The sequence below is a fragment of the Lissotriton helveticus genome, chromosome 3_1 (assembly GCF_964261635.1).
Source record: "Lissotriton helveticus chromosome 3_1, aLisHel1.1, whole genome shotgun sequence".
NCBI lineage: Eukaryota > Metazoa > Chordata > Amphibia > Caudata > Salamandridae > Lissotriton > Lissotriton helveticus.
In genome coordinates this window covers 1,340,545,719-1,340,564,431 of record NC_136061.1, presented here as the reverse complement: position 1 = coordinate 1,340,564,431, position 18,713 = coordinate 1,340,545,719, and the positions used below count along the sequence as shown (strand labels likewise).

Below are 18,713 nucleotides of genomic sequence, written 5' to 3'. Positions count from 1 at the left end.
CTAGGGACTCACATCTGAGCATACCCTTCCACACTTGTGGTGGCCAAAACGATTCATAAAGGGGGTGGTGATGGACAGAGTATCTGAATTAAGCAGAACACTCCTACCCAGTCAAAAGATCAGGGCTTGATCCATCACCGTTTTTTAGCTCACTGCACCATCCCAGCTCAGAACCTGGCTACATGCAAATTAGTCGGAGCCTGGCCCAGTGCATCATGTGAACAGGGCAGACCAAACTACCAAGCCAATTCTTTACTGGAAAGGAAACAAGCTTCCGGGGACCGGTTTCTGGCATTACAGCCGTCTTCGGCCCGGCTTGCTTGAATCCTGATGGTGCAGTGAGCAAGGGACTCACATCTGAGCATACCCTTCCACACTTGTGGTGGCCAAAACGATTCATAAAGGGGGTGGTGATGGACAGAGTATCTGAATTAAGCAGAACACTCCTACCCAGTCAAAAGATCAGGGCTTGATCCATCACCGTTTTTTAGCTCACTGCACCATCCCAGCTCAGAACCTGGCTACATGCAAATTAGTCGGACCCTGGCCCAGTGCATCATGGGAACAGGGCAGACCAAACTACCAAGCCAATTCTGTACTGGAAAGAAAACAAGCTTCCGGGGACCGGTTTCTGGCATTACAGCCGTCTTCGGCCCGGCTTGCTTGAATCCTGATGGTGCAGTGAGCAAGGGACTCACATCTGAGCATACCCTTCCACACTTGTGGTGGCCAAAACGATTCATAAAGGGGGTGGTGATGGACAGAGTATCTGAATTAAGCAGAACACTCCTACCCAGTCAAAAGATCAGGGCTTGATCCATCACCGTTTTTTAGCTCACTGCACCATCCCAGCTCAGAACCTGGCTACATGCAAATTAGTCGGACCCTGGCCCAGGGCATCATGGGAACAGGGCAGACCAAACTACCAAGCCAATTCTTTACTGGAAAGGAAACAAGTTTCCGGGGACCGGTTTCTGGCATTACAGCCGTCTTCGGCCCGGCTTGCTTGAATCCTGATGGTGCAGTGAGCAAGGGACTCACATCTGAGCATACCCTTCCACACTTGTGGTGGCCAAAACGATTCATAAAGGGGGTGGTGATGGACAGAGTATCTGAATTAAGCAGAACACTCCTACCCAGTCAAAAGATCAGGGCTTGATCCATCACCGTTTTTTAGCTCACTGCACCATCCCAGCTCAGAACCAGGCTACATGCAAATTAGTCGGACCCTGGCCCAGTGCATTATGGGAACAGGGCAGACCAAACTGCCAAGCCAATTCTTTACTGGAAAGGAAACAAGCTTCCGGGGACCGGTTTCTGGCATTACAGCCGTCTTCGGCCCGGCTTGCTTGAATCCTGATGGTGCAGTGAGCAAGGGACTCACATCTGAGCATACCCTTCCACACTTGTGGTGGCCAAAACGATTCATAAAGGGGGTGGTGATGGACAGAGTATCTGAATTAAGCAAAACACTCCTACCCAGTCAAAAGATCAGGGCTTGATCCATCACCGTTTTTTAGCTCACTGCACCATCCCATCTCAGAACCTGGCTACATGCAAATTAGTCAGACCCTGGCCCAATGCATCATGGGAACAGGCCAGACTAAACTACCAAGCCAATTCTTTACTGGAAAGGAAACAAGCTTCCGGGGACCGGTTTCTGGCATTATAGCTGTCTTCGGCCTGGCTTGCTTGAATCCTGATGGTGCAGTGAGCAAGGGACTCACATCTGAGCATACCCTTCCACACTAGTGGTGGCCAAAACGATTCATAAAGCGGGTGGTGATGGACAGAGTATCTGAATTAAGCAGAACACTCCTACCCAGTCAAAAGATCAGGGCTTGATCCATCACCGTTTTTTAGCTCACTGCACCATCCCAGCTCAGAACCTGGCTACATGCAAATTAGTCGGACCCTGGCCCAGTGCACCATGTGAACAGGGCAGACCAAACTACCAAGCCAATTCTTTACTGGAAAGGAAACAAGCTTCCGGGGACCGGTTTCTGGCATTACAGCCGTCTTCGGCCCGGCTTACTTGAATCCTGATGGTGCAGTGAGCAAGGGACTCACATCTGAGCATACCCTTCCACACTTGTGGTGGCCAAAACGATTCATAAAGGGGGTGGTGATGGACAGAGTATCTGAATTAAGCAGAACACTCCTACCCAGTCAAAAGATCAGGGCTTGATCCATCACCGTTTTTTAGCTCACTGCACCATCCCGGCTCAGAACCTGGCTACATGCAAATTAGTCGGACCCTGGCCCAGTGCATCATGGGAACAGGGCAGACCAAACTACCCAGCCAATTCTTTACTGGAAAGGAAACAAGCTTCCGGGGACCGGTTTCTGGCATTACAGCCGTCTTCGGCCCGGCTTGCTTGAATCCTGATGGTGCAGTGAGCAAGGGACTCACATCTGAGCATACCCTTCCACACTTGTGGTGGCCAAAACGATTCATACAGGGGGTGGTGATGGACAGAGTATCTGAATTAAGCAGAACACTCCTACCCAGTCAAAAGATCAGGGCTTGATCCATCACCGTTTTTTAGCTCACTGCACCATCCCAGCTCAGAACCTGGCTACATGCAAATTAGTCGGACCCTGGCCCAGTGCATCATGGGAACAGGGCAGACCAAACTACCAAGCCAATTCTTTACTGGAAAGGAAACAAGCTTCCGGGGACCGGTTTCTGGCATTACAGCCGTCTTCGGCTCGACTTGCTTGAATCCTGATGGTGCAGTGAGCAAGGGACTCACATCTGAGCATACCCTTCCACACTTGTGGTGGCCAAAATGATTCATAAAGGGGGTGGTGATGGACAGAGTATCTGAATTAAGCAGAACACTCCTACCCAGTCAAAAGATCAGGGCTTGATCCATCACCGTTTTTTAGCTCACTGCACCATCCCAGCTCAGAACCTGGCTACATGCAAATTAGTCAGACCCTGGCCCAGTGCATCATGGGATCAGGGCAGACCAAACTACCAAGCCAATTCTTTACTGGAAAGGAAACAAGCTTCCGGGGACCGGTTTCTGGCAAGGAATGGCGGTGGCCCTTTCTTTACACCAAAAACATTCACACCATGGGAGGAGAAGGTGCTTGCCATACTGCATCCAGAAAGTCTCACAGAGGTAGCCGTGGGAGTGGAGTCTGGTAAGTACAAACAAATGACTAACACCACACTGATATGTACTGTCTTGCTCAACTACAAAGGCACACCACCTAGGACAAATACCATTAATCTGCACCACTCACTCACAAAAACATGTCTCACAGATCCAACATTCACCCACCTCATTCATCCCAAACGTAGCCACCAACATTACCATGGTGGTATATGTACAGGCAACCAGCACTAAAACTCCCATTGATGAGTCCACAACAACACTGTCCTGCCTCATTGGCCATCAAATTTATAAGTGACATGTGAGGGAGTACAGGACAATCTACGAAACACATGGAACATTGGCATTGTGTGCACAATGATGTGTAATTGACCATGTGGCCACTGTGCACTGTTGATGTGTGCCAGATGGCCATTGCCATTGTATGGCCCCCAAATTGCAGTAGCTACCACCTGGCCCCAGCGGTGTGTCACCAGCACCCCTCATTCACACAAGTGCAGTAGTAATAAGCATTGAGCCATGCCCAAATTCCGGTTGGCATGCTCATCCATCCAAATCGCAGTAGCTACTGCCTGGCCCAGGCTGTGTGTCACCGGCACCCCCCATTCACACAAGTGCGGTAGTGATAGGCATTGAGCCATGCCCAAATGGTGGTTGTCATGCTCCACCACTCAAATTGCGGTGCCTCATGTCATTGTATGGCCCCCAAATCGTGGTAGCTACCGCCTGTCCCCGGCGGTGTGGCACTGTCACCCCCCCATTCACACAAGTGCGGTAGTGATAGGCATTGAGCCATGCCCAAATGGCGGTTGTCATGCTCCACCACTCAAATTGCGGTGCCTCATGTCATTGTATGGCCCCCAAATCACGATAGCTACCGCCTGTCCCAGGCGGTGTGTCACTGTCACCCCCCATTCACACAAGCGCGGTAGTGATAGGCATTGAGCCATGCCCAAATGGCGGTTGGCAAGCTCAGCCACCCAAATCGCGGTAGCTACCACCTGGCCCCAACAGTGTGTCACCGGCACCCCCATTCACACAAGTGCGGTAGTGATAGGCATTGAGCCATGCCCAAATGACGGTTGGCATGCTCTGCCACCCAAATCGCGGTGCCTCATGTCATTGTATGGCCCCCAAATCGAGGTAGCTATCACCTGGCACCTGCGGTGTATTGCCATGGAGGCTGTCATTGGATACTTTTGAAAGATGCACCATCACAGTAGCGCACACCGGGTCCTTGCGGTGTACCCCCGCCATGGAGCATGCCCTTGAGCCAATGGAACGATGATTCCGGTGGCATGATACAATTTTGAAAATCGCGGTAGGCGTGCTCCGCCATCGCGGAGGCGGTCATTGGATGCTTTTGAATGAGGCAGGCCTGAACCACCAATTGCTGCAGCTTGGCACCTTTGAAACAACCCCATGGGGCTATATATGTGTGGGAGGGAGCCTCACATTTCCACTGCTCACAGAGCCTGCTGCCAGAGATCTCTGACCTGCTTCTGCTGGCTCCAGGAACGGCTGCTTAAGATCCCTCATCTGCTGCTGCCTCCAGAGACTGCTGCCCGAGATCCCTCATCTGCTGCTGCCTCCAGGGACTGCTGCCTGAGACCCCTTACCACCCAATTCCACCACAGTTGTTCCATGTCCACAGTGATGGCAAGGACAGAGAAGATCCGTGCCAGTCCATTCACAAGCGAGGAGCTGGAGGTCCTGGTGGATGAGGTGCTCACAAAGTACCCCAGGCTGTATTGTGCCCCAAATGTCATGGTAAGTCATCAAAAGCGGAGGTGTTGGGCAGGGGGGGGCACACATGTAGTTGGACTGCTGCAGTATATGCCTGAGGGTGTGGGGTTGGGTCATGCACTGACAAACATTCTGTCTCCAGGGGGAAGGAGTGTGTGTCTCAATGTCACAGGTTTCCCTGCTTGCAGTTGTAGCTATGAGTGAAGTGTGTTGCATTGTTAGCCATGCAGGTGCCAGGAGAGTGATTGCTTGGCTGAATGGCTGTGTGTGCCCCTGTTGTCCATCTCAGTGTGAGCCCAGATGGTCAGCACAGTGCCTGCCCATCAAGACGAGGTTACATCTCTTCACTTACTGTGTCCGTACTAGTTTTTTTCACATTGTACTCCAGCTATGTACCATCTCTGCCCTGTAGATTGCACACAACCGGACTTGTGTTGAGGTATTTTTTTGTTTCTGAGTCCATGTCCCTCAATGCCACACACATGACATACTCATAGATTCACAGGGCAGGGACATTGAGTGCTGCACAGTCTTGGACACAGTGAGTCCACCCCCAGACACAGGATAATATGTGATGTATGTGGTGCCCAGATATGCAAAGGACTAGAGATGTGTGCAAGCCACATAGGGGTTTCAGTGCTGGCATCCTGGATGTGTGTGAGATGTGCAGAGACTGTGTTCCCCCTCACAACTGCATGCAGTCACATCAGGTAATCCCATGCACATGTCCCATGTAAGATGTACCCTAGTGTAGGATGGACATATCATAGACTTTGTAATGAGTTTGGATCTTGCTTCTAGACTGGTAGATGTTGGTACATACCACTGTGTCACTGATCATTTCCCCTGCTTGTCTCCCATGCCTGCAGTTCACGGTACACCAGCGTAAGGCCGTGTGGAGGGCCATTGCAGCAAAGGTACGAGCTCTGGGGGTCTCCACCCGGCAGCGCGCCCACTGCTACAAGAGGTAGGACGACATCAGCCGGCTGGCAAAGAATGTGGCAGAGATGACCTTGGGGCTGCTTCCTCGCACTGGGCAGTTGACACGGTGCAGCATGACATCACTGATGGGCTGCATCTTGGCGGTGACTCAGCCTGACCTGGATGCACGTCTGAAAGAGCATCAGCAGCAAGGCAGGGGTGAGTATTTGGGGAGAGTGACTTTGGCTGGGAGTGGCTGTATGTGTACAAGGTCTGTGCCAGCGCTGGTCTATGTGATGTTGGTAGAGTGGTGCAGTGTCATGTAAGTGGCTGCTGGGCTGGGTGCCAGTGTCATGCATTTGCCCAAAATGTTCTTATAAAAGTAATTCTCCATGCTGTGCATTCTCATTGCAATCTGAGTTGTGCTCTTCATGTTTCTTCAGCATTGGGGTAGTCTGGGGAATCACATTGGGAGTGAACAGCAGTGTTCCCAATCTGAGTGTGACTTCATCAATGTGTCCATTGAATGCACCCAGATTGTTGCGCCCTAGACATCTGACAGCAATGTGCACCAGTCTTTGGGCCCCAGAGTACAACATGGTGGTTGGCATGGGCTCTTTGCCATTGTGGACTGTACTGTCGAAATCAGTGTCTGTGTTGCCCCTCCTGTTCCATCCAGGTCTGTCAGTCGCAACAAGTGGTGTGCCCCCATCATGTTCCTAGGTGTGTGCAGAGATAGTTGTGTGTCTGGTGGACTACAGCCACAGGCAGGGTGTTGTGCTGTGTGGCCATGACATGGCTCAGTCATGACAGATAATCAGGGTTACATACACTGTTGGGGTCTATGTAGTGAGTTGCCGCAATGTGATTGCAGAGTGTGGTGTGCAACATGTAGATTTGGTCCTCTTTTGTACTTCATTGATTGCTTTGGTTTGTTCTGTTACTGCCACGAACCTGACCCTGCATCTCTCTCTCATGCAGATTCACCAGTGGTCACAGAGGGACAGGAGCCGGACACCAGTGAGGGTTAGACTAGCACTACAGCTGCACAGGAGCCAGTGACACAGATGTCACCAGCGCCTCAGAGGGGGACCCGGGTCTGCAGGAGGAATCCCAGCCTGAGACGCAAAGTACCACATCATCTGATGCCAGCGGTGATGCATCCATGTTGGCGGGCACAGGGAAAGGAGAGTCTGCATCATCTTCAACCACACAGCGGCCAGTGCCTACTCTCCCAGCTACTTCCTCTGGTGCTGCACGTGTCCGGGTCAGTAAGAGGGGATGAGTTTCCTTCACACCTGACACCGCTGCCCCTGTCCCCCGTGCTGCCCTCAGGGCTGAGTCTGTGGAGCTTTTGCGCCAGCTTTGTGTGGGCCAGACAGCTCTCCTCATGCCTTCATTGACCATGACAAAAAATTATCCCAGGTGGTTGCTTACCTGGAGGACATCCATTCCGACGTGGGTGGGCTGCACTGTACTGTCCAGGCTTTGTCCTTCACAGTGAAGTCTGCCCTTCAACAGGCTCATACTCCCATTCCAGCTCCACGGCGTTTGTCCACCCCCAGGTAGTGGCCACGTCTGATAATAGTGACCACGGTTCACAAACGTCACAGTCACGATACAGCACACGTAGCACACAGCAGCAACAATCCAAGCGGTCCCGCCCGCAGACAACATCCCCAAAGAAGGGCAAATCCACCCCAGAATGCAAAGCCAAAAGCCCGTCAGGCAAAACAAAGGCCCAAAAATCAAAGAAGCAGACCTCAGGCTCACATGCCTCAGAGACATCCCCAGCTAAGGACTCTCCTGTCCCTAAAGCATCTCGCAAAGAGAGGCATGCAGTGTCTGTGCCCTCTGAGGAGGGGGTGCATGGCAAGGATACACCTAAGAAGGGCTCCAAGGCAGGTTCTCACCACCTTGACTCCCATTCCAAGCCCAGTGAAGCAGGAGAACGAGGGCACAGCAGGGGGTACACCTGGCAAACAGGGGAATGAGGATCAAAGGGGGTGCCAGGTGAAGCGTCCTGCTGGATCCAGCACGTCCCCAGAGGGAGTGCCAGTGTCTGCACCTGATGCAGCTTTGTTGGTGTGTGTGCCTGTTGTGAAGAGAAACATGGAAAGGGGTGTTCCCTAAGTATCAGAAGAACAAAATTCTAATCGCACATACAGTTAACCCACACAACCACAAAGGAAATTTATTTATTCAAAGAAAGCTTTTTTATTTTAGATTTTTTATGTATACATTATTTTCATAGAAAATTACTTTCATTTAGACAATAAGATAATATCTGTAAAACTTTTTTGATCATATACAGAAATACAGTGTAAAAACTAGGAACCGCAAAGATAATTCAAAAAAAGCACAAAATCCATTCACTCATACACCCAAACAAACCTATTTTGCAATCAGATTCATACACAAACATTCACATACATATCATCACACACAAAGGCGCCGACGCGCGTTTCGGACAAGTGCCAATACAGGCTTCCTTCATCAGGGCGCACTTAGACTGAAGAACCAAGCAGACGCAGTAGAGAACGTCTGACACAGAGTTTCTGAAAAGCGGTCCTAGTAGCAGCAGGGGCTGGAAGTGGGTATTCTATGGACCCACGAGAGCGGAATCACTAGGAACTTTCAGAAAATAAACAGGTAATTGTCTACATCAAAAATGGAAGGAATCCGGTAGGTGCATGTGCTCACTAGACGTTCGAAATTCGAAGCATCCAACGAAAAGGGGCCTGTAGAAAGTCCAGACACCTTTCAGGGAGGATGCTGAGTTGCCACAGTGATTCGGGAGGGCAAAAAGGACCATCCAAAGGTCTTTTAAAGGATTCCACACAGAGCTGGATAGCGTCTCTCCATATGGGTAAAAGTATTCAATATTCAGAGGACCTCAGTGAAATGGTCGGCTAATATCTTTAATAAACGTGAAGCCAAAATCGATGCGCACAGGCAGTAACCAAGGTTTTTGTGGTGTGGAGGCTGAAAGCCTAAAAACGACCCGAAGGTCCGACCTAGATGAGGACCACGATGGAGACAGCGGCAGAAAAATCCTTTCTCCCTGCGATGGTAAAATTCACCGGTGTGCCTGTTGTGTCCACACCACTTTCTATTAATCCCAGTACAGGGAAACCATTTCAAATCCTCACGAAGTGGAAAGGCACCCCTCCACAATCTCCCAGCCACACTGTGTCTCAGGTCTTCATGACTCCACCTCCACGTGCCACTACACCACATGGCCCAAGCAGCCCTACGGCTTGCCAAGCCACTGATAGCACTACCTCACCTGGGCCCCTCTCTCCTCAGTCAAGTGCTCCAACTGTCCCCAACACACAGCAAGCTCCCAGTCCGCCTGAAAGCCAAGTCTCAGTGGTAGTCCCCCTCACACACCTGTCCCTCACACAGGTGGGCCTGTACTGCCCATTGTTACCCCCCAGACTGTGTTGCTGCCCATGGAAGGGTACAGTCGCACACACTGCCTGTGCAGCCTCTCATGTAATAGCTCTGCACTTTGCCCTGGACACTGGCCTTGTTGCTCTTTGCTGTGTTGGACTAATCCCTGTGCAGCCTCTCGTGTACTCGCTCTGCACTTTACCCTGGACAATGGCATTGTTGCTCTTTGCTGTGTTGGACTAATCCCTGTGCAGCCTCTCATGTACTGGTTCTGCACTTTCCCCTGGACACTGGCCTTGTTGCTCTTTGCTGTATTGGACTATTCCCTGTGCAGCCTCTCATGTTATAGCTCTGCACGTTGCCCTGGACACTGGCCTTGTTGCTCTTTGCTGTGTTGGACTATTCCCTGTGCAGCCTCTCATGTACTCGCTCTGCACTTTGCCCTGGACACTGGCCTTGGTGCTCTTTGCTGTGTTGGATTATTCCCTGTGCAGCCTCTCATGTTATAGCTCTGCACTTTGCCCTGGACACTGGACCTGTTGCTCTTTGCTATGTTGGACTATTCCCTGTGCAGCCTCTCATGTACTAGCTCTGAACTTTGTCCTGAGCACTGGCCTTCCTGTTTTGCCCTTGCGTGTACAGATTCTCATGGATATGCTGAGCAGGCTGAACTGACCACTGGCCTTCCTGTTTTGCCCTTGCCTGTGCAGATTCTCACGGATATGCTGTGCACCCCGAACTGGCCACCAGTCTTCCTGTTTAGCCCTTCCCTGTGCAGAATCTCATGGATATGCTGAGCACCCTGTACTGGCCACTGGCCTTCCTGTTTTGCCCTTGCCTGTGCAGATTCTCATGGATATTCTGTGCACCCTGAACTGGCCACTGGCCTTCCTGTTTTGCCCTTGTCTGTGCAGATTCTCATGGATATGCTCTGCATTGTGTGCTCTGCTCTTCTCTACTGTTGGTGCCTATCTGTGCAATATGTGAATAATGACAGTTGCTCCTGTTGCCTGTTTTGTCAGTATCCTTACTGAATAAAATTATTTGTGTGTGTGCATATGGTTGACTGTGCCCCATGCCCTGTGTGCAAGTTCAACATTGCCAATGTCTTTGCTCACCTACTCTTTTTTCACAGGGGTGACAGGTACTTCAGTTGTTTCTGACACTGATACTTGTGGTGTCTAGGATGTCAGAAAAACAAATATACAAAACACTTTTATTCGATTATTTGAAATCATAAAAAGACACAGGTACAAACAATTCATATCATATATACAATAGACCTTAAGCATCAACATTTTAAATCCTATAAATTCATCTAATACAGGGAAACAAATCATAAAATTGCACATAAAATCTCCTTATAAAAAGGAAAAGATCAGACAAGGATAATTGGGGCACAGAAACTCTTAGTTTTAATCCGCACCGCAGCCACTAAAAAACTTGCAACATGGAATATATCATGGGCACTACTTAGCATCTGCAGATAAATGAGGGCAGGCCTAACCTGTATAAACCCTGCCTCCCTCAAAATAGGTAACAACATTTTTTGTCTGAGTAGTGCTCACAGAACATGATAAACTGTAAAGTGTCTTGTGCAGAGAAATTATCACACTTGCAGGGGTTAGAATTTTCAGGTTTACCCTATGTTGGAAAAAAAACAATGTTAGGTGGATTAGATTAAAACGAAATCTAATCAAAAGCTACCGATGGAAGAGTCTAGTTACTAATTTTAGATAAGGCTCAAGTGTGGGAGAGGTTAGTAATACATAATTTGCTTTTACAAGGGTTTTTTTTCAATTCCTGCTCCTCCCTTTCCAATACTAGCATATTTAAAAGACTAGTTTTAGTCCAACTCACATCCTCTCTCTTGAAACAGTCCGGGAAACAATAAAGCTCAGGGCACCCTAGTCTTGTAAACATGGTTTTAATATAGGCCAAAACGATTCAAAAAGGGGGGTGGTGATGGACAGAGTATCTGAATTAAGCAGAACACTCCTACCCAGTCAAAAGATCAGGGCTTGATCCATCACCGTTTTTTAGCTCACTGCACCATCCCAGTTCAGAACCTGGCTACATGCAAATTAGTCTGTCCCTGGCCCAGTGCATCATGGGAACAGGGCAGACCAAACTACCAAGCCAATTCTTTACTGGAAAGGAAACAAGCTTCCGGGGACCGGTTTCTGGCATTACAGCTGTCTTCGGCCCGGCTTGCTTGAATCCTGATGGTGCAGTGAGCAAGGGACTCACATCTGAGCATACCCTACCACGCTTGTGGTGGCCAAAACAATTCAAAAAGGGGGGTGGTGATGGACAGAGTATCTGAATTAAGCAGAACACTCCTACCCAGTCAAAAGATCAGGGCTTGATCCATCACCGTTTTTTAGCTCACTGCACCATCCCAGTTCAGAACCTGGCTACATGCAAATTAGTCTGTCCCTGGCCCAGTGCATCATGGGAACAGGGCAGACCAAACTACCAAGCCAATTCTTTACTGGAAAGGAAACAAGCTTCCGGGGACCGGTTTCTGGCATTACAGCCGTCTTCGGCCCGGCTTGCTTGAATCCTGATGGTGCAGTGAGCAAGGGACTCACATCTGAGCATACCCTACCACGCTTGTGGTGGCCAAAATGATTCAAAAAGGGGAGTGGTGATGGACAGAGTATCTGAATTAAGCAGAACACTCCTACCCAGTCAAAAGATCAGGGCTTGACCCATCACCGTTTTTTTAGCTCACTGCACCATCCCAGTTCAGAACCTGGCTACATGCAAATTAGTCTGTCCCTGGCCCAGTGCATCATGGGAACAGGGCAGACCAAACTACCAAGCCAATTCTTTACTGGAAAGGAAACAAGCTTCCGGGGACCGGTTTCTGGCATTACAGCTGTCTTCGGCCCGGCTTGCTTGAATCCTGATGGTGCAGTGAGCAAGGGACTCACATCTGAGCATACCCTACTACGCTTCTGGTGGCCAAAACGATTCAAAAAGGGGGGTAGTGATGGACAGAGTATCTGAATTAAGCAGAACACTCCTACCCAGTCAAAAGATCAGGGCTTGATCCATCACCGTTTTTTAGCTCACTGCACCATCCCAGTTCAGAACCTGGCTACATGCAAATTAGTCTGTCCCTGGCCCAGTGCATCATGGGAACAGGGCAGACCAAACTACCAAGCCAATTCTTTACTGGAAAGGAAACAAGCTTCCGGGGACCAGTTTCTGGCATTACAGCCGTCTTCGGCCCGGCTTGCTTGAATCCTGATGGTGCAGTGAGCAAGGGACTCACATCTGAGCATACCCTACCACGCTTGTGGTGGCCAAAATGATTCAAAAAGGGGGGTGGTGATGGACAGAATATCTGAATTAAGCAGAACACTCCTACCCAGTCAAAAGATCAGGGCTTGATCCATCACCGTTTTTTAGCTCACTGCACCATCCCAGTTCAGAACCTGGCTACATGCAAATTAGTCTGTCCCTGGCCCAGTGCATCATGGGAACAGGGCAGACCAAACTACCAAGCCAATTCTTTACTGGAAAGGAAACAAGCTTCCGGGGACCGGTTTCTGGCATTACAGCCGTCTTCGGCCCGGCTTGCTTGAATCCTGATGGTGCAGTGAGCAAGGAACTCACATCTGAGCATACCCTACCACGCTTGTGCTGGCCAAAACGATTCAAAACGGGGGGGTGGTGATGGACAGAGTATCTGAATTAAGCAGAACACTCCTACCCAGTCAAAAGATCAGGGCTTGATCCATCACCGTTTTTTAGCTCACTGCACCATCCCAGTTCAGAACCTGGCTACATGCAAATTAGTCTGTCCCTGGCCCAGTGCATCATGGGAACAGGGCAGACCAAACTACCAAGCCAATTCTTTACTGGAAAGGAAACAAGCTTCCGGGGACCGGTTTCTGGCATTACAGCCGTCTTCGGCCCGGCTTGCTTGAATCCTGATGGTGCAGTGAGCAAGGGACTCACATCTGAGCATACCCTACCACGCTTGTGGTGGCCAAAACGATTCAAAAAGGGGGGTGGTGATGGACAGAGTATCTAAATTAAGCAGAACACTCCTACCCAGTCAAAAGATCAGGGCTTGATCCATCACCGTTTTTTAGCTCACTGCACCATCCCAGTTCAGAACCTGGCTACATGCAAATTAGTCTGTCCCTGGCCCAGTGCATCATGGGAACAGGGCAGACCAAACTACCAAGCCAATTCTTTACTGGAAAGGAAACAAGCTTCCGGGGACCGGTTTCTGGCATTACAGCCGTCTTCGGCCCGGCTTGCTTGAATCCTGATGGTGCAGTGAGCAAGGGACTCACATCTGAGCATACCCTACCACGCTTGTGGTGGCCAAAACGATTCAAAAAGGGGGGTGGTGACGGACAGAGTATCTGAATTAAGCAGAACACTCCTACCCAGTCAAAAGATCAGGGCTTGATCCATCACCGTTTTTTAGCTCACTGCACCATCCCAGTTCAGAACCTGGCTACATGCAAATTAGTCTGTCCCTGGCCCAGTGCATCATGGGAACAGGGCAGACCAAACTACCAAGCCAATTCTTTACTGGAAAGGAAACAAGCTTCCGGGGACCGGTTTCTGGCATTACAGCCGTCTTCGGCCCGGCTTGCTTGAATCCTGAATGGTGCAGTGAGCAAGGGACTCACATCTGAGCATACCCTACCACGCTTGTGGTGGCCAAAACGATTCAAAAAGGGGGGTGGTGATGGACAGAGTATCTGAATTAAGCAGAACACTCCTACCCAGTCAAAAGATCAGGGCTTGATCCATCACCGTTTTTTAGCTCACTGCACCATCCCAGTTCAGAACCTGGCTAAATGCAAATTAGTCTGTCCCTGGCCCAGTGCATCATGGGAACAGGGCAGACCAAACTACCAAGCCAATTCTTTACTGGAAAGGAAACAAGCTTCCGGGGACCGGTTTCTGGCATTACAGCCGTCTTCGGCCCGGCTTGCTTGAATCCTGAATGGTGCAGTGAGCAAGGGACTCACATCTGAGCATACCCTACCACGCTTGTGGTGGCCAAAACGATTCAAAAAGGGGGGTGGTGATGGACAGAGTATCTGAATTAAGCAGAACACTCCTACCCAGTCAAAAGATCAGGGCTTGATCCATCACCGTTTTTTAGCTCACTGCACCATCCCAGTTCAGAACCTGGCTACATGCAAATTAGTCTGTCCCTGGCCCAGTGCATCATGGGAACAGGGCAGACCAAACTACCAAGCCTATTCTTACAGGACAGACTAATTTGCATATAGCCAGGTTCTGAACTGGGATGGTGCAGTGAGCTAAAAAAACGGTGATGGATCAAGCCCTGATCTGTTGACTGGGTAGGAGTGTTCTGATTAACTCAGATACTCTGTCCATCACCACCCCCTTTTTAAAATTATTTTGGCCACCATGAGTGTGGAAGGGTATGCTCAGACATGAGTCCCTTGCTCACTGCACCATCAGGATTCAAGCAAGCCAGGCCGAAGATGGCTGTAATGCCAGAAACCGGTCCCCGGAAGCTTGTTTCTTTTCCAGTGAAGAATTGGCTTGGTAGTTTGGTCTGCCCTGTTCCCATGATGCACTGGGCCAGAGACAGGCTAATTTGCATATAGCCAGTTTCTGAACTGGGATGGTGCAGTGAGCTAAAAAACGGTGATGGATCAAGCCCTGATCTGTTGACTGGGTAGGAGTGTTCTGATTAACTCAGATACTCTGTCCATCACCACCCCCTTTTTGAAATTATTTTGGCCACCATGAGTGTGGAAGGGTATGCTCAGACATGAGTCCCTTGCTCACTGCACCATCAGGATTCAAGCAAACCGGGCCGAAGACGGCTGTAATGCCAGAAACCGGTCCCCGGAAGCTTGTTTCCTTACCAGTGAAGAATTGGCTTGGTAGTTTGGTCTGCCCTGTTCCCATGATGCACTGGGCCAGGGACAGACTAATTTGCATATAGCCAGGTTCTGAACTGGGATGGTGCAGTGAGCTAAAAAATGGTGATGGATCAAGCCCTGATCTGTTGACTGGGTAGGAGTGTTCTGATTAACTCAGATACTCTGTCCATCACCACCCCCTTTTTGAAATTATTTTGGCCACCATGAGTGTGGAAGGGTATGCTCAGACATGAGTCCCTTGCTCACTGCACCATCAGGATTCAAGCAAACCGGGCCGAAGACGGCTGTAATGCCAGAAACCGGTCCCCGGAAGCTTGTTTCCTTTCCAGTGAAGAATTGGCTTGGCAGTTTGGTCTGCCCTGTTCCCATGATGCACTGGGCCAGGGACAGACTAATTTGCATATAGCCAGGTTCTGAACTGGGATGGTGCAGTGAGCTAAAAAACGGGGATGGATCAAGCCCTGATCTGTTGACTGGGTAGGAGTGTTCTGATTAACTCAGATACTTTGTCCATCACCACCCCCTTTTTGAAATTATTTAATATAGGCCAACCAAGGGATCTTGCTGGCTTTATCCAAGGATAAACAATCCTCTAAAATCAGATGAATCAGCGTAATTTCCTGGTTACGCCAAGTCTTTAGCCAGCAAATCAATGGGGCAATTTTCAATAAGTCTGTCACGTAACCCAGCCCCAGTTCAGTGTGAATCGAAAAAGTCAGGGTTGACTGTGGTACTGATAAAAGAGATCTTAAAAACTTATTTTAGGAATTAAAGCTAGAGGGCATCTTCTAAAAATAATAGAACCTAGTTACTATAAAAAGACAAAATTTAAGATTGTATCTGCAGCATATAAAATATGGAAAATCATCAGAAAACTTGCTGGGATCCCAAAAATATTGAGGTATACTCCCTTAAGTTCATCACAATGTTTTCCTCCCATATTTAGAGATTCTACCATGAATAGATGGGGCAATTATGGTATTATTTATCTGGGTGATTTATGGACAGAGAATCGCATATCTTCATTTTCTGAACTTCAAACTAAATTTAATCTCACGAGATATGATTATTTTAAATTTATGCAGATTTATAGTTTTTTGAAGTCAACATTATATAGTGATCGATCAGATCTCCAAAAGATCCCTCTGATTGAGAGTCTTTTTTTTAAAGGAAAGATAGGTTATTTTTATGAAGTACTTATGAAGTTCCTTCCGGATGATTTACTCATGACTCAACAAAAATGGCTAGTGAAGCTGGGGAATAATGTGTTGCTAGAAGAATCAATTGAGTTAGCTAATTCTATTTTATTTACCGGTAGATCACGCACACAACATTATATGATTATGTTCGATCTGTACTATACCCCAGCTAAGGTAATGAAATGGGGTGCCACAACCGGTATCTGCTGTAATCATTGTACCTTGATTGGAGCAGACACTATACACATGTTTGCTCTTTGTCCCAAACTCACTATTTTACTTTCAGAAATACAGAAATTTATACAGATTACTTTAGGTTATACACTTAATCTAACTCCGGAACTGTTATTGTTTGGTCTCTCATCAGATACTATAGGAAAAGAACATCAGTCGTTGATCTTTATTATGATGTCTGTATTTAGGGCATGTATTACACAAGAATGGATCAGCGCAGACCCACCTTCCTTTTCTATGTGGAGATCTCGTTTATTGGCTAAATTCAACTTTGAACATGCTATCTATGCAACAAAAGGACGGAAAAAAAACCAAACGGGGATTAAAATTTGGGCGCCTATTCAACAATGGACCCAAGGAGAAATAAATGGTTAAGGTTAAAGTTAAGACACTACTCTTTTTGTTTTATGCAAAGGTTATATTTTCTAATGTAAAATGGTTCTGATTTATATGGGAAATTTTGGGCATCATAATGCTTCATAGCAAAGGGGGAAAAAAAAATGTGTAAATTTCTATGTACTTTTTATGCTGTTAATCTGACTTGTTTGCAATAAAAATAAAAAAAAACAAAAAAAAAACTAACTTATTTTCCGTAACTTGAATACTGTCTTTCTGTGTATGGCCCAAAATTGCGGAGCCATATGTAGCTATTGCTAAGCATTTGGATTTATTCATTTTTATGATTGCCTCCATAGGTCTAGCCCCCAATCGTTTTGCAAATCCCATAAGGGCCGATGTAGACCTAGCTAGCACGTTACTTTTATACTTCTGTTGGGGGCCCCACAAACCTCTTTCATCAAAAAGGACCCCTAGATATGTAAAAATGGCACCCTCCTGACCTCAGCACCACTACAAAAAATGATTTCATTTTCTGTTTTCTACTTTTTTCCCCTACAATCATAACGTGAATTTTTTTATATTTATTTTCAAATCCAAGGACGCCATAAAATTACCAAAAGAATCCAGAAGCTTTTGCAATCCTAACCCGGTACGTGCCAGTAGGACAGCATCGTCCGTGTATAGGAGAACCGGGATTACAGTATCTCCTATACGCGGAACATCCAAAGAGGCCTCACCTAAAGAAATCTCCAGGGCATTTATATATATAATGTAAAGAGAAGGGGGGGGCAAAATGCACCCTTGCCTGACCCCCCTCTCTTTGTCAATGTCATTTTTACCTGTAATGCAGTTGTCATTTTCATGGTTTGAAAATGTTGGCTACATTCTTCACATGTCAGGTTGGGGGACAATTCCAGCACAGAGTGTGATTCTGTGCACAGGTTTGCATGCAGGCTGGGCAATTACATCATGTATGTGTGTTATTACTTTATGTGTGCCCAGCAGTGTATGTGTATGGTCATCTTGTGATGGCCCGTCATCCTAACCCCATGGCGTACCTTAGATGCTCTTGGGTAGTCAAGAAGTGTGCAGTGTGAAAGGGGTGACTTTGTAGGGAGTGTTGATGTGTGTGTGCCCCTGCATTGCCAACCACACACGTGTCACCCAGGAGTTGTGTACCTGTTGTTTGGTTTGTTCAGCCCTGTGGATGTGGTTGTCTGCACATTTGTGAGTTGTATGTTGTGCACTGTGCAGTGTGTTGGTGTGTCCATGCAGTTCTGTTTGACTCATACTTGTTTTTTTGTCACTTGTGAGTATGCAGTGTGTGTGACTGGCACGTCAGTATTGTATTTTGTTGATCATCCATGTGTCTTGATTCTGTTTGTGTAGACTGTGCAGTCCTGCTGCTCCACACTGCCATTGTGGTTGTGTTTTCTCATGCATTGGTGTCAAGTGGTGCCTTTTTGCCTGCCAAAGTGTGGAGAAGTGTAGCTCAATGGTTAGAGCGGCAGACCCTCATGCAGAGGTCTGGCCCGGACCAGGGTTCAATTCCCGCCTCGGCGGGTCTTGGGCTCAATTTCCCCGGACCTGATAATTCTCACCTCGGTGCCTATTCTAAGCATGGGTCCCACTCTGCAACTCTGGGCAATAGCTTGCTTAATCTCCACAATGGCCCCAACAGCGCTAGGATGCCTGGCTTCACCTTGGGGGTGCCCAGGAGTGGACACTTCACAGGGAAAGGCCAGGAAGGGTTCCACAGTGGTATGTGTACTTCACTTTGATGTCGGCTGTCCCCTTGGTTTGTATGTGTGTGTGTATGTGCCTCCTTCTCACTTCATTTGTGACATTGTGCT

General features: G+C 48.3%; 1 protein-coding gene across 3 annotated transcripts in view; it reads right to left on the bottom strand.

Moving 5' to 3' along the window:
* The window catches only part of LOC144823461 (receptor-interacting serine/threonine-protein kinase 3-like), a 1,695,550-nt gene that overhangs the window by 94,915 nt on the left and 1,581,922 nt on the right, over positions 1–18,713 (bottom strand). Inside the window, exon 10 of one of the 3 annotated variants that reach the window (XM_078681992.1) lies at positions 10,307–10,369. The exons of 1 other annotated variant lie outside the window; for it this stretch is intronic. In XM_078681992.1, coding sequence (XP_078538118.1) covers positions 10,338–10,369 — 32 coding nt within the window. In that variant the 3' untranslated portion in view covers positions 10,307–10,337. The remainder of the gene's footprint in view (positions 1–10,306; positions 10,370–18,713) is intronic. One more of the 3 variants, XM_078681993.1, reaches the window with a different exon arrangement.